Raw genomic sequence first — 22,476 nt, forward strand, 5'->3', positions numbered from 1 at the left:
GCAAACCCCTCCCGAGGTCTTCTTCTGTGCCCAGCGCTGCTCCAAGTGTATTACCCACATTATTTCCTTTGATTGTATAATAACGCTGTGGAGTGACTACAATCACTATTCTCATTTTGCAAATAAAGAAACTGGGGCCTGAGGGATTTAAATAACTTGCTCAGAATCACTTAGAGCCAGATCAGGGCCCAGGAAAGCTGGTTCCAGAGCTTGTGCTCTTAACCAACACACTCTATTGTTTCTCTGGCAACCTTTGCAGTCGCTGTGCTCCCCATCAACCAGAAGATTAGGACCGAAGCTTGTCTCCCACCTTCTGTCCCTGGAGTCCCACAGCCCTCAGATTTTCTCTGCCTCATTCCTAGTGATAGGCTGAAAAGCTCTGTGCTCAGAACCAAATACAATGTCCACTGGCTTTGGGAATCTCAGCAGACCTGTGTACCATCCGCCCCTCATACATAAGAGCTGTGTGACCTTGAACATGTTATATAACCTCTCTGAGCATGATTTCCCCGAGAACTACTCGCAGGAGTACTGTGAGGACAAAATGAGATAATAAAGGGAAAACATCCAGTTCAGTATATACGCATAGTAGGTGCTTTCCTCTCCCTAGCACCATTCAGCCATCAAATCTTTATTAAATGTCTGCTGGAGATACAGGGATAAATAAAGCTTGGATCTTCTCTCTATGGGATTTCTAGTCTAGTATTTATTAGGAATTTTTCATTACATCTTCTGAGCTGCGGGGAAACTGCTCTGGGCTTCCCTGTGATTTGTCTACTACTGCTTACAACTTCCCTTTGCTCTTCACTGTCAAAACTACTTTTTCCATCCTGAGTCCTATGCTCTTAGCACCCTGCTTTCTACACCTATTTGATCAATAGACCCCACCATAAATTATAAATGACTGAACAGAATTAAGGAATTACTCATATAATGTAACGCCTTCCATCCTTGACACCTTCAATAATGATAAGAAGAAGAGCAACACCAACAGTAATAAACCTTTATTACCTGTTCTATGTCTGGCCCTGCTCTGAGGCCTAATGTACAATAACTCTTTGTACAGCATTCATCTCATTTTGCAACTGGGGAAACTGAGACCCAGAGGAGTTGAGCAACTTGTTCAAGGTTTTCCAGCTAACTGAAGGAGGAATCGAGACTGTGTTCTTAACCACTACGCAATACAGCCTCAACTTAATAATAGCGTATATTCCCCTATATTCTCCCAGTCTCTGGAAAGTAAAGTCTCTGGAAATGCTAATCATCTTATTTTTATTTGTGTCCCCCAGCCCAATATCCACAATAGTGCTTTGCTCATAGTAGGTACTCAGTGAATTTTGTTTAAATAAGAATAAACATGTGCATTTAAAAAAAGGTCTTGCTGAAGGCGACTTGTTTATCTAAATGAATGGCTGCAGTGGTGGCAACTTCTGGCCTTCCTGTAACAGGCTGATGAGGGAGCTTGTGGGGAGAGAGTGTCTTCAATCACTCATGGGCCATGTACATGGCAGCCCATTCCTTAAGTGGAACAACCTTCAGACGGAACCAGGCAATGTCTTACATGTGTTCCTCTTTCTCTCTTTTGCTTTCAGCTGCAACTGACCTTCTAAAAACTTGCGGATCATAGAGTCCTTAGTGGCCCGAGAGAAGCCCTCGCCAGAGATTGGGTTAGATGTACTGGCCTGAAGCATTTCGACATCTAGAAGGAAGAGGAGACCGAGAGGTTATAAGTTGTTCTTCCACACAAGCAAGGAGACTTTTCAGATGGATATACAAGGTTTCACAAGTCAAGAGATCTTGAACTAAGAGATTCAAGAATTCATTAATCCATCTATCCTTCCATCCATCATAGACACCCGCCCACCCACCTATCTATTCAGTACGAATACAGACTAAGTGTGGGGTACAAAGCAGAGCAGCATTCACAACCCGCAGGCCCTTTCTTGAACCACAGAACTCAGAGGTACGAATGCAGTTTGAAGCTGAAGAGTATATGATCTGGTGAATTGGCATTCTTGGGAAACATGACATAAAGAATTGCATAGAATTCCTCTACAAATTCACCGGATGTATTTAATTGGTCCCCAAAGATCAAAGTAGTAAGGAAACAGTATATCTGTGTATAATAATGAAATTCAAACCATTTTTTCTCCAAGTATATTATTCAACTTCAAACTACATATTTTGCTTAAGCAAGTAAGTCCCCAGTAATTGCGTGATATGACATGGTGAATACAACCTCTTAATAACATCAAAGCTCTACTTGTAACACAAGGCTGAAATTTTACTCCCCAAACCCATACTTCAGAGTCATAGAGTCATAGGGCACTGTTGGTTACTCGGGTTTGAGTAGAGTCTGCTGTGGTAATTGAATGGTTTTCATACACAGTTTTGGTCTCTGTGGGTTTATACTTAACAGCGAAAGCCAAAGGTCACTGTGATTCCACCTTATAAATAACCAATTACATGGGTGACCTAAAATTGAGTTCTCGTTATGTTTTTGAGATGGTATTATTATGATTTTGAGGTGGTACTATGTTGACAGAAGGGGCTCTAATACATCCTTTCCAACTGTTGCATAATGTTCCATTGTTTTAAGAAACCACACTTTATCTACTCTTTGTTGTTCCAAATTCCTTTTTTTTTTTTTTTTTTTTTGCTGGTATATACAATGCCATGGTTATATATTTTAAAATTAAGCCCACTCTTTCAAACGCAAATGCCTTTTGAGTCCTGTGGTCCAGGAAAGGGCCTGAGGGTTGTGAATGAGGCGTGGCCTTTGGTATCCTGGAGACCGAGTTCCAAGCCCTACCTCTGACCCTTACTAGCTCTGCATCTTGGGCAAGTTACTTGATATCACTGAGCTTCTACATCTCCATCTGTAAAGTAGGGATAAATAACAGTGCTCACCTCATAGAAAGACTGTATGTGCCAATTGAGACAATGCTTATAAAATGCTTATCAACAGTGCCAGGCACTAGATATTAGTGGTAACTGTTATCATTAGATTGAGGTAACCTAGACAGTGTATTGGATTCTTGCTGACATAACAAATTACCACAAGCTTAGTGGCTCAAAACAACAACAAAAATGTATTATCTTACAGTCCTGTAGCTCAGAAGTCTGAAATGGTCTCACTGGGCTACACTCTAGGCTTGGCAGGACTATCTTCCTTTCCAGCAGCTCTAGGGGAGCATCTGTCTCCTTTACCTTTCCAGTTTCCAGTGGCTGCCTTCCTTCCTTGGCACCAGGCCCTCATCCTCCAGCTTCAAAGCCAGCAATGTTGGGCAGAAAGGTAAGCTGAACTGTGTCCTGTTCATGGTACCATCTCTGACTTCTTCCACTTTTAAGGACCCTGTGATTACCCTGGACCCACCCTGATAATCCAGGATTTTCCCTTTATCTTAAGGCCAGCTGGTTAGCAAGCTTAAGTCCACCTGCAACTTTAATTCCCCTTTGCCATGTAATTTAGCATATTCACAGATTCGGGGACATTACTCTGCTTATGTAACACAGATGGGACCAAATATCAGCACAGTCAGCCTGGGAGTAGGACACACTCGACTCAAGAAAGACCATCATGTCCACACAAGACTCAGCCACCCTGGCCTGATACAGGGATTGGCCTTTGTTGAGTCTCTGGATGTGCACTGCCTTAAATAAAGTTACTTAAAAGTTATTTTCTTGCCATTTACATTTTAAATAAAATTATTCTTTTTATACTGAATTGAACATAAATATCTTCTAATTAGACCAGGAACAGCAAATACATATGTTGGCCTCCAGGTCTCTACTCTATACTCAAGGCAAACGTTACTGGTCAATTAGCATTGTTCCTGGCCTCAGAATTCTTCTCAACACAGCTCCCCAGGCACTCCATACCAGCTAACTGACATTGGCACATGAAATTATTTTAAAACACTATTGCTCCTCTCTCAGGCAGTAAGTCCTAGTACAGTAGTAGCAGATGCTATCTTTGTAATAATAAAGAAAAGAAAAAGTACCTAGTCATTGGAGTTAATGAACAAGAATACCCTCTCAAACTCTAAATTTGACAGCTGCATGTATACATACAACCCAGGCATACAGTGAGTAACACGTGAGTGACTGAAACACAGAAAATTCTAGAAGTGCAGGGACAAAGGATATTTTGTAATTGGAAGCAGAACAATAAATCCCTGCATTCCTGGGTGCTTAGGGTTTGTACTTTAGATTCCAAGTGCTTAACCTTCACCACTTATAAGTTAAAAATAAACTGAAACGCGCTGAAGCCTGCTGGTCTAAAGAGAAAGTGCAAAGTTCTTTCAATTCAGTGGAGAGAAAAAACAACAACAAGGAGACTCTGGGCCACAGTCTTTTCTGGGGGGAGGCAGCTGCAGAGTTACACTGTACTTTACTAAAGGAGTCAATGAGAAAGAACCCTTTCCTGGGAAGAAAGAAACTTGAACAGATGAGAGAGAGCCCAGCAGGCATTTAATTAGGGAATCAGTCCAGAGCAACGATGAATTTGCACAGAAGTCCATGTGATACTCCTCATGGGACAAAAATCTAGATTACTTAGCTGCAGTAGAAACTCCATCCAGATTATGTGTGGTTAATTTAATATAAAACCTAATCTGGGTACATAATACAGCAACATGTCAGATACTGAGAGACTATTCTTCTGGAAAGGTTCTCAAACCCTGAAACCAGGCCAAAAGAATTTTTTCAGTAAGTATTTTTGTAGCTAAAAAAGAGCCTCAGAGGTAGGCACAGCGTAGCATGATCACTCCTTTGAAGGTAACCTGAAACCTGATTGGTCCCTGGGTGGAATGGACACTTTGATTTACCAGGTCATTGAGAAAGTCCAACCTTCCCATACCCGAGTGGAAAAGTAATGGGAAGGAGACGAAGAGAGAGGGAGAGAGTCGCAGACATACAGAAAGAAAAAGAGAGAGACGGGGGGCAGGAGTTGGAGTAGGACTTAAACACATGAGGGGTTCCGCAGACATTGCTGAATGCATCAATGTGTGAATGCACAAACTAATGAATACGTGATATGGAGGTGACTGGGCTTTGTGAAGGAATCTGGGCATCTCCCAAGCTGAGAAAAGAGAAAGGCAACTCAGACAGCAGGAGCAGCACAAGCCAATGCACAGAGACATGAAACAGAAGGCTGCCTGGAGCAGCCAAGGGGTTAGTACCACCCTGAGATGTCCCACACTCAGGGACATCTAACAGATGTCTCACTACCACCTATCGGGAAAGTGAAGTCTGCGCTGGAATGTCTACAAACTACTCCACACCACAGAGTCTAGGATTGCTTCTTATTTTCTGGTACTCTCAAATTCAAGAAATAATTGAGCACCTATTGTGTACAGCACTGTGGATAACGCATCCTCTTAACTGAGGGAGGAGCGGTAAGCAGAGGAAAGTGTACATGAGCACAGTGCACAGTGGTCTGCATGCAGTGCCCCATGGGGAGCATGTGCGGGTCCAGAGGGGAGCAGGTTCACTGCCGGTGGTGGGGATTTTATCATATTAACTTTAAAACATTCAGTCCAGTAGATTTCACTATATGCCTATGTCCCCAACACAATTCTTTGTACGTTTGGAGCATAAAAAGCAATAGAAGTCAGGAGGTGCCCTGAGCCTCTCTTTGCTCCGCTGGGTCAGTGTCGGCCCTGGACAGGACAGGAACAGAATGAGTTCCTTGCTGGTAAGACCTCATGCCTTGCATCCAGCCCCACTGCGCCTAAAGCATTTCTTGGCTCTACCAGCCAGAGCCTTCCCAAGACGGGAAGCAGGCGGATGGCAGAGCCTCAGCAGCAACAGGAAAGAAAACTTCTGAGATAAAAGGGTAGAGACAGGGAAGGCGGCATGTTCCAGAAGCAAATCAGCAACAACAATTTTGCTTTCAAATGCTCCTTCAGCTGGGCTCAGACCTGACATGGCTGGGCTGCAAGGCCCCAGCTTGAAGGGGACCCAGCTTGCAAGGGACCCAGCTCACAGAGAGGGGCTGTAATCAGAGAGCTCAGGTATAAAAAGAAAACGCTGGAGATGATCTGTTACAAAGACGCCAGTTACCAAGGGGGTTGCTAAGGGCTAAGTGAGCTCTCTGCCACACACAAACTTGAGCCGCAGACCTGGGCGGAGGCAGCAGGGGTGCAAAAGCAAGTTCAAGGCAGGAGTCGCATGCAGCAGGACAGTCGCCTGTGGGATGGATTAGAGTGACTCCTGTGAGTGTACAGTAGCGAGATATTACGCATTTCACCTTTTGCTCCTTTCTCCTTTGGAAGAAAAACATGCCTCCGAGATATTTAAGCGGAGCTAAATCTACAAGCAGATTACCTTGCAAACAGCTGGACAAGGGCCTCCCAGAAATGGCTCCCGAAGCCTCAGTACCCAGAGCCTCAGGGAAGTGACCAGTCATTGGGTGAAGCTTTCTGCACAAAATGTGTTACCTAAGTCTGAGGGCCACCAGGACCACTGCACCATTCTCTGAAGGCAAGGACAGGGGCAAAAGAACTAAATGTGAAAAAGATCAGGAGGTAGTGAAAACACCTTGAGAGGTGTGCCTTGATTATTATGTAGTGTTTGCATAAGCTTGACCTTAATAAAGACATTTATTTCTTATACAGTAAGGTGAGGACGTTGATGGTTTAAATCTGTGGGATCTTGAACAAAAAATTCTCAAGAGAATTGGGAGCAAAGTGGAAGGTTTGATAACAGAGACTTGTAGTTGCCACCTGGTGGCAGCATATCTAAACTAAAGACCCTGAGTGGGAGAGGGTTGTGCATGTATGCATGTAGGCTTGTATGTGTGTGTGTTTGTATGTGTGCATGCACACGTGCATGCACCCACGCAAGTTCAAGGGGAAGGAAAGACTGGAGTGGAATCATAACATCTCAGTGCTAGAACCCCACCTTGCTCCCCAGCCCCCTCCATTCAACATTGTGGGTTTCCCTGACAATCTTTCTACTTAGCGGTTGTTTTGGGCCCCCTTTGGAGAAGAGGGCTTCATTGCTCTCCCTTTTCCAAAACTCAAGTCAGAAGAGGCAGATTTGTCCCAACACAGTTAAATGACCTCCAAAGGAGATGACCTAAAAGCCTGACCTCCACGTTTGTCCTGAGAGCAAGTGAGTAAATAAATGAGTGAACACTATATTCCTTAATTTTTATTTTCAGCCCCTAGGGTTGAATGCTAACAAAGGTGGCACTGATAAACTCAGCTATTTAGATAAACAGCTCCTAAGTGTCTGCCCCAAAGCTGGCAAGTGCAGACCCTAGAAGGACAGGACAGGTTCCCCTGGGAATCTGCAGACCCAGATTCCTGAGTCAGTTCTCCTTCAATAGGACTTAAGTTACTAAATCTTGAAGCCTTCATTTTCTCCCCTGTAAAATAAGGATAATTTTATCCTCCAAGTCCAAGGACAGTCAGGTGAGATAACAGATTAAAAACTGTCGGTTGACTTGACAGCCGGCAGCTGTTTTGAGATATTAATGTGCCAGATCGTGTTGAAAATATGGATCTTAGATTTATCAGTTTGTCCTCCTTATGTATGAACTGAACTACCTTCTCCCCTAGAGAGTCACTGGTAGTAAAATGGATGGTTCCTCTCCAGGTGCTGGGCCAGTGGGTGAATGGTCATTTTCAAGGTTAAACCACAGAGACAGAGCACAAACCAAGTCATGCCGAGAATCAGAAAATCTAGAATTTATATGATCAGGCAAATGAAAAATACAGTGGGCTTCCCGTCCCCACCCCAAAGCCACCAAATTCTGCAGCCTGCCCATGGGTGGCCTCACTCTAGTTCTATGGCAACCAGAATCGCCCTGACCCCAGGTGACTTTACAAGTGGCCAATTGGCCACAAACCAGGCTAGCTCTGTGGCACTCCGCTGCCTTGGGAAGTGCTGGAGGGGCTCACTGTTTCCACCATGAGGAGTAACGGGAGGCTACCCTCAGCATTCCCCACAGCTTTCCACTCACTCGGGGGGCAGGGGGACAATGTCACATGGAGGAGCACCGAGGGGGATAAGAGGTGTCAAGGCTCTATGTCCACACTAAACTGCCAGTAAAGTGGGGATTCTTGTTCACGTGCCTCACATGCCTGTGTAAGGACACAGGGCAGAGTGATGAGGCATGGTCTCTGGCTTCCCAAATGTTCTTTTGTGAAGGGCTTTCTGTCCAAGATTGAAAAGGACTGTGTCCTAGCCCCCCTTGCCTCCTCATCAACCAGGTGAAGCAAGTCGCTGAAACATAGTAGATGCTCCAGAAATGCTTGTTGGGTACATGGGGGTGGATGAATGTGCAAGGGCAGGGGACGCCAGAGGCTACGTGAGCTAATGTCTGGGCCGCGGAAAGAACAAGCAGGGCTGCAGTGGCTACATGGTTTTTCTGAAAGAAAACAGGACTAAAATTTGTCGTGTTAGATGGAAATTTCTGGCACAGAATAAAGAATACAGTCCCAGGGACAGAGAGACCGGGGTTCAAATCTGGGCTCTATCACCTATTAGCTATGAGACTTTGGGAAAGGTGTGTAACCTCTCTGCGCATCGGTTTCCTCATGTGTGAAGGATAGGTCAATAAAAACATCCTTGGACAGTTGCTCTGAAGACTTGGTGAGATAAAGGATTTGGAAGGTGGGGATGGCACCCTCTCTCCTCACCTCCCGGCCAGCTCACGGCTCTTTCGGGAAGAGTGCCTATCAATCCTCCCAGTCCTCCCAGTCCTCCCAGGTAGGTGGTTAAAGGGAGCTTCTACTGCTCTTTCCCGCTTTCTCCTCCCTCCTTCAGTGGATCAGTCAACCTAACTGGCAAGCACCTAACAACCACTGGACTACACCTTCCAGGCACTGGGTTTGCAGAGTCAAGGGTGCTGCTACTGTCAGGGTCTGCCTCTGGCCCCATTAGACACCCACACCTCCTGTTCCAAAGTACCCTCTTGGTTCTTGCTTTTCCATTCATGGATGGGAAAGCCAGGCCCACCTCCCTGTGGGCCCAGGGCCCTACTGTCTCCTCAGGCTGCACGTTGGCAATGCTCAATCTTGCCCATTCCAGAAAACCCTTCATCAATAGAGCTGGGCATGTTGATGGATATTTTGTCTTATCTTTCTTAAATCTATTACATAGACCAGAGGGAAGGAGAGCTAAGTCTTAGGCAGAGTTTCAGAGTGCTTAGCATTGGATAGCAACTGGGGTAACATATTAAGAAGGCTCTTAGAGGGCCGACGGCATGGTCCTCCTGCTTCAACCCCGGTGTGTGCACTGGAATCAACATTCTCTAGACCAGTGGTTCTCAAGGGGAGTGGCAGTGCCCTCTAGAGGGGGTTTGGAAAATCTGTGAGAGTGTTTTCGGTTGTCACCATGATAGTGGGACACTACTGGCATTTAGCAGAACATGGGAGAAAGACACTAGACACCCTGCAATGTGCGGGACAGCCCTGCACAGGAAGTGTTTCATATCCCTCATGGCTTTTAAATACTTCCCCAGACAAACAGATAGGTTAAAAAACTGCCTATGATACATATTTATACATATGTGTGTGTTTGTACATATCTGTTTATATTTATATTTTCTATTTAATATCAGAAGGCACAAGGAAAAAATATGGACAAATATACCCACCAAACTAATTACTAGTGCTGTATTGGTTGGTTGGGTAGAGTCATATGGACTTTTAATAACAGTTCTGTTATATATTCTATTTTGTTTCAAGTTTTTGTAAGAATGTATTACTTTTACTATTGGAAGAAAACAACTAATGTAAACAAAAACAGGCAAAATTTGTTAAGTAACATAAGAAAGATCATGTCCTGGAGATATGATATTTTGAAGATAAGTTTATTATACATTAATCCAATAAAAAATCAATAAAAAATCTGCTTATAATTTTCTGAGCCCTAAAACCAAACTACTCTGTATATAAACACAACTTGTGTTTTTACATGGTTTTCATATGCACTGAATTTTCCAGGAGTTCAATTGTTATGAAAATGAAAAGGAGAGTGTGAAGAATCGTTCACCATTTAGGAAAATTCAGGTTCTGAAAGCAATGCTGCTGGCGGTCTCCGAGTCCGCAATGCAATAGACACGTGCCGGTCAGCACGTGAGGCCAGGACACTGGCAGTGATTCTGAGCACAGGGCCTGTATCTATTTCATTACGTCCTCATGTGAGGCACACCTGAGAATTTCCTCTCCTTCTTTATGAGTTCTAGTTTATATTTATAGTTCTCCTTCATATTTCATTTAGGGTGTATACTTGATTTCTAAAAATTTCATATGTTGGTAGGTTACATTATATATGAAACTCTTATCAGGGTAGTAAAGGGGGCATCCATTGCAAATTGCTGTAAAAAGGGCCTGTGGGGACTGACGGTGTTGAAAGCTGCTGATTTAGCTTCTCGGATCACAAGGCAATGCCTTCATCAGGCCCTTGCTTAAACTTTCCAGTCACACAGCAGTCACAGCTGAGGAAGTGTGGAGAAGGATTCCGCTTGTCTCAACCCCTGAGGACAGCTCTAACTTTGCACAGAACAGGATCTTCATCTCTCTGGGGTAAGGTGGCAGTAGGCAGGGACTTCCCCCCATCGGCCAGAATGAAGAAGGCCATCTGTCAGCGGAAACATGGAAGCAACCCCAGGCTGCGCTACTCACAGAGGTCTTCAGTGGCGTCTGGAGCGAGGGCAGCCATGGACTCGTACAGCTCCTCGTCACAGCCCGGGTGGAGGGAGCACTTCATGAGCAGGTCTGTGGAAAGGTGGGCCATGGACTCGTACACGTCGTCAGCCTCCTCGCCTTGCATCAGCTCCTCTTTAATGTGACTCTTCAGCATGTCCACAGTTTCCTGAGAGAGAACAGGGGACGCAAGGGCAACTGAGCACCCCGAGTGGGCTTGTGGCCACTGTGCGTGCATCTCTGTTTCCCACCCGACTGAAAGCTCCTTGAAGCCAGGCTACAATTTATTTTGTTGTTTGTTTTGTGTTTGAATCTTTGTCTCTTCCCCCAGCACTAAGCACAGAGTCATGCAAGCAACAGACATTCGTTAAATGTCCAATGACCAAGACGATACAAATTGACAACTTTCTCCTGAGCATCTACTATGTGTAGGTACAATGCTCACTGGCTGTATTTGACTAGACATCATATATCATTCTTTCTACTACTTCCTGAGAGAGATAACATTCCCTAGTTCACAGATGAGAAAACCAAAGTTCAGAAAAATCCAACGCCTTACCTGACACAGGGCCTGCAATCCTAGGTCTGACCTTTCCCTTACCTCCTAGCAGTTCCTCAAAAGGGAACAAATGACACTCAAGGGTGTGACGCTTACTGACTAGCCACATGGGAATTCAAATGGGATAAACGGGGCTGCAGCTAAGGTGTGCTTGCCCTTAAGTGTAGTCAGAGTCCTTGGGGCACCTCATTCACTCGTCCCTGTTCCTTCCAGCAGGCTGCTCCAGAGCCCTGACAGCGCCCTTCTCCAAAGTGCCCTCTGGCTTTATATCCTGTGTGCCCAGGAGGAGAGATGGTCTTGGATGAAGTGCCCTGAAGTCAGACGGGCTGCCCTCTGTCACTCTGTCCCCAAGTGATTGTGAAGCTGGAGAGCTGGCTTCTGTGAAACCTCTGCACAACTTTTCCTAATAAGAAACTTCGGTGTTTCACAATCCTTATTTCAGCATCAACCCACAGAAATATGCATTTCCATCATCACTGTCCCAAGAGAGCTAATCTGCTATAGACACTCCCTGGTGGTTTCCTGATGAGACCCAAGGAATGGACCAGGTGGCAGCTGTGAAGTGCTGGAGACTCAAGATCTGGCATTTGGTTTTGATGTGGCGGAAAGAGGAAATGGGGCAGTTCTTAGAGATCATAAACAACACGTAGGGACAACCTTTTGGCAGCAATGCTAAAGATGCATTGGTTGAAGGGGATTACAGTCAGAGAACAAAGATGATATGAGAAATGTGAGCCCGACTAACTTCAGTGCAACCTGGAAATGCATCATTAAGCCTCCCTGTGACACACAGTAGGTAGAACAGCAAGCCCCAGTTTTTGCAGCAAACCAGGTTCAACTCCTACCTCCGCCCTTACTAGTGTGTGACTATAGGCACAGTTACTCTGCCTTTCTAAGACCTTCTCCTTGACTGTTAAAGGGAGATAACAATTCTGTCAACTTCAAAAGATTGTGGTGAAGATTAAATGAGATCATGCACTTGCCAATCAAATAAATTCAATAGATAGCAGTGATCACTATGAACCCAATATTGTCCTTAATAAGAACTGTTGGCATGGAAATGAAACACTGCATTTTATACATTTGTGACTTCAAAGTAAAGCTGAGTAAACACTCCCAGGCTGTGAGCACCTTTAGCCTCATTTATGTCAACGATGCCCAGACCAGGCACTCAGGCTATTCTATTCATTCAATATACTTAATCACCCCAAACTTTGGAAAGACCCCTCTATATGCAACCGTGAGTCACTGCCTTGTAGACTGTCAGGTACGGAGCAGAGAGTTAAGTTTCTGGGGCGGCGTCAGGCTCACTCCTGTTCTGGAGGTAGCAAGTAAGACAGGATTGCATTTACTATTCCTTTTGAGGTCACAGCCCCATTCAAGAAGCTGAGATGCCCTCACATCCCCACTGTGAATCGTGAAGATGGAGGAAAACCAGAAAAGGGTAGAGTCAGGACGAGCAGTTACCTCCAAGACAATGGAAGCAATACTGGGGCATGGACTAAAGTCTAGCCAAGGGGAGAGATTACACTCAAAGAAGGACGGACGCAGAAGTCATGAAGAAGTAGGGTCTGAGGGTCCAAAACCTGGTGGGCAGATGAACTGGGCTTATCTACCTACAACAGGCAGAGACTCAGGAAGACACAGGCTGTCCGCAGAAGGTGGGACCTCAAAGCTGGGCCCCCAAAACCTCAGGTGCAGAGCTTCACAGTGTTCTCCGCTAGGGAAGGAACCAATCCTAGTACAGCTCACCTGGGCCTGGCGGTGGGCGCGCAAGCTGGGAGCGGCCCCCCGGGTGCCTTGGAAGTGGGTGGGGAGGTGACTGGGGAAGAGGAATCAGCATCCAGCCTTCAGCAGATTCATTCCATAAGCATTTCTTTGAATTCTTTAAAAGTGGGCCTCAGTACCTTACCTACACTGTTTACTTTTATCCTCAAAAGAACCTAATGGGTAGAGCTATAATTATCTTCCTTCCGCATATTAGGAAACTGAGAGGACACATGGATTGCCCAAAGTCACGCGACTGACAAGTGTTAGTGTGGGAACTTGGACCCAGGTGCATATGACTCCAGGGTTCATTTCGTTTCTTTTTTAATCTTCACCCCAGGACATGTTCATTGATTTTTTGAGAGAGAGAGAGAGAAACATCGGTCGGTTGCCCCCGCACACACCCCAACTGGGTGAGGAATTGAACCCACAACCTAGGTATGCACCCCAACTGGGAATCGAACCCGTGACCTTCTGGTGTATGGGATGACTCTCCAGCCAACCGAGCCACACCAGCCAGGGCTCCAGGGCTTGTTTCTTAAGCCCACACATACTGGCCCTCCCAGATGAGGCACACGAGGCATGCTAGAGATGAAATGTGATGACGTCTCTGGTGGACAGGCAGCCTCAGGACCACGCAGTGCATTTTCAGTCCTGGAACCTCTCCCGCCTCGACCTACCACATACTCATCGATGAACTGCCGCAGGTCCCTGAAGCCGTGTTTCTCGGCGATGGTGTTGGGGTAGTGGCCGTGCTTGTTGGCCACACTGTATGCTTGTAGGGCTCCCGGGCAGGTGAGCAACAAAGCAGTGAGGTTCTTCAGTCCATACTTCGCAGCGAAATGCAGCAAGGTGGGCAGCTCTTCATCCCTCTGATCTGAAAAAATGTCAAGGAAACTGAATGGGCAGATAACAATGCAGACAGAGGGCACTCTTGTTCTGGGAGATGAAGCTAGCATGCCTAGCATGGCATCCAGCAGGCACTCAATCATTACTTCTTGGTTGACTGACCTAACATCTTACAGCTTCCTTCAGGGCATCATTGAAAATTATGCCCTCAGATGACAGAAGAAATACACTAATTAATTAGCAAATCTAATCATTAATATCCTATCTTCTTCCTCTAAAAGGGTTGGAGAATCCTGAGAACTTATACTAATTCAAAATGTGCTTTCTAAAGGCTTAAATAGCAGCCACAAAGTAAAACAGGAGTCATGCTTTGACCTTCTCTGCACATTTCAGGCTACATTAAAGCAATTGTTTTGTGCTGATTAAAAGAAAGAAGTCCATCTTCACAGCTCTTATTCCCAGTTTCATGAAGTATGTCAAGTAATCCTGAGCATGTTGCTTAGCCTTTCCCTGGGCCTTAGTTTTGAACCAGAAAATATTTTCAGACAATCTTAAAGGGGCGTGGGAGGATTAATATGCAGTGTTCAGTAAGGTCCTTGTTTAAAACAGGTTTTGAATGTTTGCATGAATGCATGTGAACCCTGGGATATACATTAACCTCTGATTCACGAGAAACAAAATACTGCTGAGAGTCACTGGATCCCCATGACCTCCTCTACCTGGTGTAATATCTGAATACAGCAGGTTAAATTCAACCAAGAAAACAGACATGTTTGTTGTAGAGCTTGGGGACAATTCTTTTTTTGTCTTGTTTTCATAAAAGTTTATTTCTAAACCTAACAGTAATATATATACACATAGAAAGATAGATAAATATACATATGTATCTATAAAAACATATATATGTCTCTGTGTGTGTACATATATATGTTTTTAATATATATGTTATATATGTGTGTGTGTGTGTCTTGTGTTTAATAAGACAAACCTAGCTTCCTGTTCACCAGGATATAATCCTTGGGATGAAGGATCTGTAAATGTCCCCAGGATCTCATATTGTCAGGCTATGACATACTCCTTCCTGAGCCCCAAGTTTAAGAATAGAGAATATTAACTCCTGCTGGAAGTGATGCAAGAACATTCCACAGCAGGAAAATGGGGAGAGGCAACAGGAGATTGCCCCCAGGAGACGAACGTGAAGGTGATATAACCTCATCCTAGGTTCTCTTAGGCTATGGAAGGATGGAGCACAGGCAGAGGGTAACCAGGGCGCAGGTCCCATGTGCAGTGCAGCTACGGCACGAAGGAAGAGTGGTGCCCCCAGAAGCACCATAACAGGCATCCTGCCCAGCATGCCAGGCACCCTCCCCATGCAAGTGGTTCTCTAGCTCCTGCCATGTCACATGCTCAGCCAAGGCTGCTCCTCCCTCGTTAAATAAATACTTGTTTTGAGCCTACACTGAGCCACCCAGGCTCAGTCCCGGCCCTCACTGAGCTATTGAAGAGGACAGATGCAGGCGAGGAGCTCTAGGACGGTGGATACCCAACATGCTAGGGGAGCCCACAGCACGTAGATGGAACCTACTGAAGGCTCAAGGTCTTCCTGAGAAAGTGCAACCTAAGCAGCTACAGGGAGGCAAAGAGAAGTGAGCCAGGTAAATGGCAACCAAGACAGGCAGGAAGAACTGTATTCCCAGGAGTCAAGGTGGCAAGAAGCAGGGCAGACTTTTCATTAGGTGAAAGGAGTTCATACTTTTAGCAGAGCAGAGCGCAGAATCCAAGGGAGAGAGTGCAGAGGATGAGTAGGAGCCTTTGGGAAGGACTCTGCAAACAGGCTAAGGAGTTTGGGCTTTACAAAGGGTTTTTTGTAAGGGGGAAAGGTATTCAGATTTACAATGTAGCAGAATCCCTGGCTAGCCAGTGAGGAATGAACCCTTCTCAAAAGAAGGAGGAGAGCAGGAAGCAGCAGGATGTATGGGTTAACTGGGTGCTGAACCAGCAAACTGGAATCAACCCACGGGTGGTTTCCTGAGGTCTGGCTGTTGACTTACTTGTCATCACATCTTCTTCTTCCAGCTGGTTGATTCCAAAGAGGTGCAGTCCAGTTGCAGGGATGTTATTCTTCAGGGACTCAGTGAGCAGTTTATCAAGGGTCTCTGTGTTGTAGGGCACAATTTTAAAGGCCTGAATACAAAAGGGAAGACAGTCAGATTTTAGGTCAAGCTGTCTCCCACCCAGCAGATTCAAGGTTGATAAACCATGAGCATGTCCAGAAATCACATGTCCGGAAAACTCAGGTTTCCTTTCAACATCCTTACCTGACACATGAATTCCACAGGATTTGCAGCATTGGACAATAAATTCCCAATTTCTTCCATGTCAGTATAATAGCTGATAGCAGCCTCGCACACCACTAAATCCCCAGAGTATATCTTCAGAGAAACATTCCCAGATGAAAGGGCTGAACAGAAGAAAAGATACTATAAAAGTGCCCAGGAAGAACAAGTGTCCAGGGGAAAGCGTTTATGGATTCATCTTAAGGGTGAAGAAATTAATTGGGGGCTGGAAGAAAGACCTTGGAGGTGAACTGGGGGTAGGGAAGTGAGGGCAGGGGCAGAAACAGATAAACAGACCAGCACAAGACAGGGCTCTAGGTCAGGGGAATTATTCTCACTGGGTCTGAAATTCAATTTTTGAATGATTTTCATGTTTTGTTTAGTACTATAGGCCCAGTGCTGCAATAAACAGGAAGAAGAGTTGAATTTAAAGCACTCTATACAGAGGCCAGTGGTTGCCAGAATGTGGGAGGGGTCCTGGCAGGCCAAACTCCACACTTTCGCCATATCTGGCCAGTAGAATTGAGTCACTGCTGTGCTGTCATTACTATGAGCTCTCCTGGCGTGCTCTCTTCTGCATCACAGGAAGGGGTTTTGAGGGGAAAAGAAAAAATTAAAAATACCCCAACCACAAAGATTCGATTCACAAAAGAGGAAATGCGGCAAGTAGAGAACATGGAAAAATACTCAGCCTCACAAGTAATCAAAGAAATGCAAATGAAAACCATGGGCCACTTTAAAAAACACATCAAATTAGCAAAAATATTTAAAATGATAATGCCTAGTGTTGGTGATGGTATAGCAAAATAAACTTGATAGTAGCAATATTTCAGAAAGCAGTATTTTCCACGATCCTTAAAAATACCCATTGTTTCAGGGATTCCATCTGGAGGAAATAATCCTAAATACAAAAGGGGAAAAAGACACCAGCTAGCATAAAGGTGCTCAATATATCATCATTTAAAACAATAAGAAGACCATAAGAAATCAGAAATTACATAAATATGCAACAATGAGGAAATGAAAAATTAAAAGATGAGACTTCTTTTCAACTGAGTATGATGTAGCTTTAAAAATTATCGTTATAAGAAATAAGTCCAACACAATAAACCGGTTTTATAAGTTATGGTGCATCTATACAAAGGATTACCTCATAACCATTAAGCATAATGTTGTAAAAGAATATTTATTAATGTAAGAAAACACTCAGAGGTATTTCCTAGGTAATGAAAGTGAGCTATGAGGCAGGATGAGGCCATGTACACAGATGTGGGAAAATAGAGAAACCAGTGATTTCCTTTGGGTGGGCATATGGGTCGTTTCCTATTTGCTTTCCTTTATGGTTACTCTCTTCTTCAGCTTTTCTGTATTGAGCACACATTAATTTCGTAGCAGAAAAATGTGTTATAACATGTAAAGTTACAAAATCCATGTAATAGCATGGGGGTAAAGGAATGGAGAGAGAATAAATATAGGATTACATAAAAAGAAACAGAACATCAGGTAACAGATACTATTGAAACAACTATGATTTAAACAATGGTGAATAAAGGCTCGAAATGACTTTTTTCCCGACTTTTCTCTAATTTCCAAAAAGTTTAATATATTAACTTTACGATGAGATAAAAATTTAATATAGCCATTTCTTTCCCCATCACACATAGATGTTTCTGCCACTCCTTTTCCTTTAAATAGAAAATGCCAACCAAATCCAAATCCTGGTTAACACTGGCACAGCTGCTGAGTAAAGACAGGACAAGAAAAGGAAAGCCTCTCCCCCGGTGACGCCCCGTCTCTGGGGTGCACGGGGCTACCTACCGGGGGCCTTCACGGAAACGGTGTATTCATTCTCCAGCCTGCCTTCCACCCGTATGGAGGGAGAATCCTCGGGAGAAAACTCTGCTTCCGTCGCCACTCTCTCATCCAACTTACATCTCACGATGACGTAGACAGTGGTTTCTGCCTGGAATGGGACACCAGTCATCATCCCCTGTCCCTCCTGGGTCCCCTACTAGAGTGCAGAGCCAGAGAGTCTCCCAGCTCCCCAAGCCCCAGCCTTATCTAGGAAGGCTGTTCTAGAACAGGGTGGGGTCTGCAGTCCAGGGCTGGGCAGCCACTGTTTGCTGCAGGTCCCATCCAACAATACAAGTTACAAAACCCAAGAGTGAACATTGACAAATCTTTGTAACAATTTGATGGAGTAATCTTATATCTGTTAAACCTATATTTGAGGCTTATATTTGATATGTCTTATGATTTCATTTTTATAGCATCTCTTTTTTTTTTTATTGTATTTGATAAAAGCATTGGTCTGTGGCAGAAATAAAAATTTAAAAACAAAATTAAAAAAAAATTCTTCACCACAGACAGTTGGAGAAGCACTGTTCTAGACTAGCCTGGCTGCCCAAAATGAGGCGAAGGGACCAGCAGCATTGGCTTCCCCTGGAAGCTTGTCTGAAATGCTGATGCTCAGGCCCTACCTGGACCCACTAAACCAGCGTCTGTATTTTACCAAGGCCCCGGGTGGCTCATGCACCTCACAGTGTGAGTGGCACTAGCCTAGAGAAGCCTTCTTGTTCTGCAACTGGAAGGACAAAAATAACTTATTGGAAGGTTAATTTTCCAAAGGCATCGAGCAACCTGAATAGTTATTTTGCTTTGCTTTAAGCTCTCTTGCTGAGCCTGCCAAATGGAATGATCTTGTTTTACTGTGCTGGGGAATGTTCCTCCAAGACGTTGAATTCGTAAGGACAGATCTCCCCAAAAAAGTGAAAAGGAGATATTTCTGGTCAAAGCTAATCCCCAAATGTTCATCCTAAAATTATGCTAGGAAGTCCTCACAGTGCCCTTCATGACAAAGGCTGTGATTTCACAACAGGTGACAGAGAGGTGTGGTCCTGGCTCCTGGGGGCTGCTGAGGCTGAGTGTGTTGGTAGTTAACCTGACTCCTGCTAAAGGCCCAGCCCTGTCCCACCAGCTCCTCCTCCCAGGGAGTGTGGGGAGCCAGAGAGAACCAGTGTGTCTCCTCTATTGATAGTCAGGACCCAACCCCAGCCCCGCTGCCCCAGGACCCAGAGATCTAGAGTAGGCAATAAGGAGTACTTATCCTGGGTTAGTGGGAGCCAGGATGGGAGGGGAACGAAAACCTGGAGAATCAAGGAGGCATGCAAAGGGTATCGTTCTTTAGTTCCAAGCCCCCCCAACAACAGGCACCCACCAGCCTGATCTCAGGATGAGAGGCAGGAAGAAGTATGGAGCAAACTGGGAGATGCATGCTCAGCCCAGCCAGTCATCTCAGGTCTGGTATTACCAGATTCTAATGCAAAGAAAGCTGGAAGCACAGATTCTCATGCCTAGAATTTAAAACACTGAGCAGACCAAAACAAACATGTTTGGGTTCAATCCAGCCCAAAGCAGCAGTTTGCAACCCTCATGTAGGGAATCCTTGCCTTGTGACCTCAGACTACATGGAAAACCACTCACAGGTCAAGGAAACTGGTACTTCCCATAGCCATAGCTCTCCCGCCCTCTCATCTCAAGGAGCCCACAGTGGCAAACTTAGCAAAGGGCTTGTATCCACAGGGAAGCATTTTGCTGCTCTGAACTAATATCACACATTGCTCATCAGGAAAGGAAAGATCATGAAAAACTATCAATACTACAGTAGACTTCAAATGACAGTGGCCCATCAGTGGCCCTCAAATGACAGTGGCCTATCAGTGGCCCTCACATGCAAGTCGCTTATTAACTTACGTTCCACCCCTGAAAATGATACATTATGCAGAGGCATTAATGTTATCCCTTTAGCAAACAGTGTTTGCCAGCAAGTTTAAGCTATCGAGCTCCATGGCACTCATTTGGGCCATGTCAACGGCCAGTAGATGGAGAAGTAAGCTCTCAGAATGCCTCAGGTCTTTCTCCCGGCACTAAGCTGATGCCAGCAGGAACAGAGCTGGGCCTCTAACTCCACGAGGGGCTTAAGTGTCTTATAATGCTCATGTCTTCTAGCCTCTCACATGTTCTAAGTTTTGGATTCATGAACTAAAAGTCTTAGATTGATGGCACAAACATTCCTGGTCTCTTCTCTCTTTGATTTAGAGTGAGGTGTGCCCAAAGCCCAGGTACTGGGGTTCCCAGGGCAGCTACTGTACAGGGAAACCCCACAGGAAGGCTGGGATTACCCTGAGGTGCAACAGGAGAACCCCACTCCCTTTACTCTAACAAATGCATCCGTTGGGAAGCCTGAAACCCATATTCTGACATCAATCCACCGGCCCCAGGAGTGCCTACCCCACAGCGAATGCGGTCTGGCTGCACCACCATCAGGTTCCCAGGTGAAGTTTCCAGCGGCAGGCTCTGCTGCTTTGAGTAGGGCAGGAACTTCTCGTCCTCGGTCTCAGTGTCGGTGACTGAGTCACAGCCAGAATCTATAGAACAGAGAACAATGTTGAATGGGACAGAAGGAAGGAGAACTGATGGCATCTTCCACACCATGAAAGCCCCAAACATTACTAAATAGGAAATGATTCTGAATGTTAAACAAATACAAGCTGAAGGGAGTGACTCGGGAAATCGTGAAAGAGGACCTAATGGGGAAAAGCCAACCACCATGTAGGCCACAGGGTAAAGTGACAGCAAGAGGATGCTGGTGGGGGGAGGAAAGTCTGAGGCAGGCTGCTGCCTGAGGCTGGCAAGTCCAGTTTCAACCAATAGGCTTCCGGAAGCCTTACCTCAGGACCTCTCGCAAGGCTGGCTTTGGTGGTTGTGAGGAAAGGAGGTTCCTTCTTCTCAGGTGGGGTCAAGAATGGACTATCCACTTAAAGGTCATCCTTTGAACATCAAGTAAAACCTGTGCTGTCCAGGAAGCCATGATTCCTCAGGGTCATGGCTGCCCCTCCAGAGCAACAGCGAAAAGCAATCATTTTCAACAAATCTTACATCAGTGTAACCAGGTTCCAGATCAGAACCACAGCCGACACCTGTACTGTGGAAAGATTAGAGCATGCACAGATTCAGAGCAGGTGAGTAAGAGTATGTAGATATGTGGGTTGTGACATGCCTGAGATGATGTTGAGATATGTAAATGGAACCTGCCAGAATTCTAAGGCAGGGGCTCTTAGCCAGGGTCCATCCATTGACAGGCTACCTATATGCAAGATTCTCCGTGTGTGTGTGCGTGTGTGTGTGCGTGTGTGTGTGTGTGTGTGTGTGTTTGCCTATACTTTTCTGGAGATAGTTCAAAGATTGAATCAGATCCTCAAGGAGAGATAAATGGTCATGAGTGGTTAAGAGGAGAGGGAAGGTTCAGCCCCTTTTTTAGGGTTTGCCGTCTGCATTCCTAAACCACTTACAGAGCCAGCCAAATATGTTAGGCACTGAGAGGACATGAGGATGAATTAGACATCAATCTTGCCTTCATAGAGCCCACAATCTAAAAGGGTGGCTGGGTGAGAGGTCAGGGTTAGCTTGGCTGACTCCTATAGGGTGGCCACCCAAGGGAAGGAGCTGGCTTCTCCCTGCACGGCTCATGGTTGGTGATCAGTCCTGGTAGAATGCTGGGTGGTTGGTGGATATGTCCCCACAGGAAGCTGTAATCACAGGCTTGCACCCTAGACCCCAGTTCATGCTGGCGGAGAGGCTATGTTCACACAATCCTGAAGGCTGAGGTGAGGGAGCAGAGCTGGGGCAAGGTCCTAGGCAAGGACCCCCAAGACCTGCTCAAGCCGGGGGAGGGGCTAGAGCCTGACTTACGAGTTGACAGATGTCTACTCACACCCCCAGAGTGTGATGGGCACTGAGGCACACGATCCTGCTGCTCCTCCCCCTCCATGTTTTCCCCCAAGATGCATGATTGCAGAAGGCCTGGCTGAGTGAGTCCAGGTCTCTGATCTTATTTGTGCAACAGGAATCCAAGCAGAATTTAGTGCTAAGAGATAGTCTGAGGGCCCTGGGAGTTCCGAGGAGGGTGACAGTGTTTTTCAGTAGGCATTGGAGCCATCCTCCTATCTCTCCTCTCCTTTCCAGTCCTGACTCCCCTCGCTCAGTGCTAACATCCCCCTGCAAAAGCTGACTGTGGTTGGATTGTGCATGGCCCTTCCCTCCCTCCCTATTTTCTTCCTTCCTTCCAACATTTCATGTATTTTCATATTTTCCACAGTGAGAAAGAAAGCACCTTGGTAATGGGGGTGGGGTGAGAAGAAAAGTAGCAACTGAGTGTTGGCTAATTATTTCACCAGCTTGGCACAAATGAGATTGACCCTAATAGTGCAGCACTTGGCAGCTATTCCCCAGAGCTCAGATGGGC

General features: G+C 45.5%; 1 protein-coding gene across 1 annotated transcript in view; it reads right to left on the minus strand.

Annotated features, from left to right (window-relative positions):
- Nucleotides 1-22,476, minus strand: part of PIK3AP1 (phosphoinositide-3-kinase adaptor protein 1) — an 82,852-nt gene that overhangs the window by 18,356 nt on the left and 42,020 nt on the right. The window contains exons 3-9 of the mRNA XM_016219834.2: nt 20,463-20,599; nt 17,991-18,135; nt 16,155-16,297; nt 15,888-16,020; nt 13,668-13,864; nt 10,641-10,830; nt 1,604-1,699 (exon numbers count right to left, since the gene is read on the minus strand). Of these exons, the coding sequence (XP_016075320.2) occupies nt 1,604-1,699; nt 10,641-10,830; nt 13,668-13,864; nt 15,888-16,020; nt 16,155-16,297; nt 17,991-18,135; nt 20,463-20,599 (1,041 nt within the window). The remainder of the gene's footprint in view (nt 1-1,603; nt 1,700-10,640; nt 10,831-13,667; nt 13,865-15,887; nt 16,021-16,154; nt 16,298-17,990; nt 18,136-20,462; nt 20,600-22,476) is intronic.

Source organism: Miniopterus natalensis, chromosome 14, assembly GCF_054644295.1.
Source record: "Miniopterus natalensis isolate mMinNat1 chromosome 14, mMinNat1.hap1, whole genome shotgun sequence".
Taxonomy (NCBI): Eukaryota; Metazoa; Chordata; class Mammalia; order Chiroptera; family Miniopteridae; genus Miniopterus; species Miniopterus natalensis.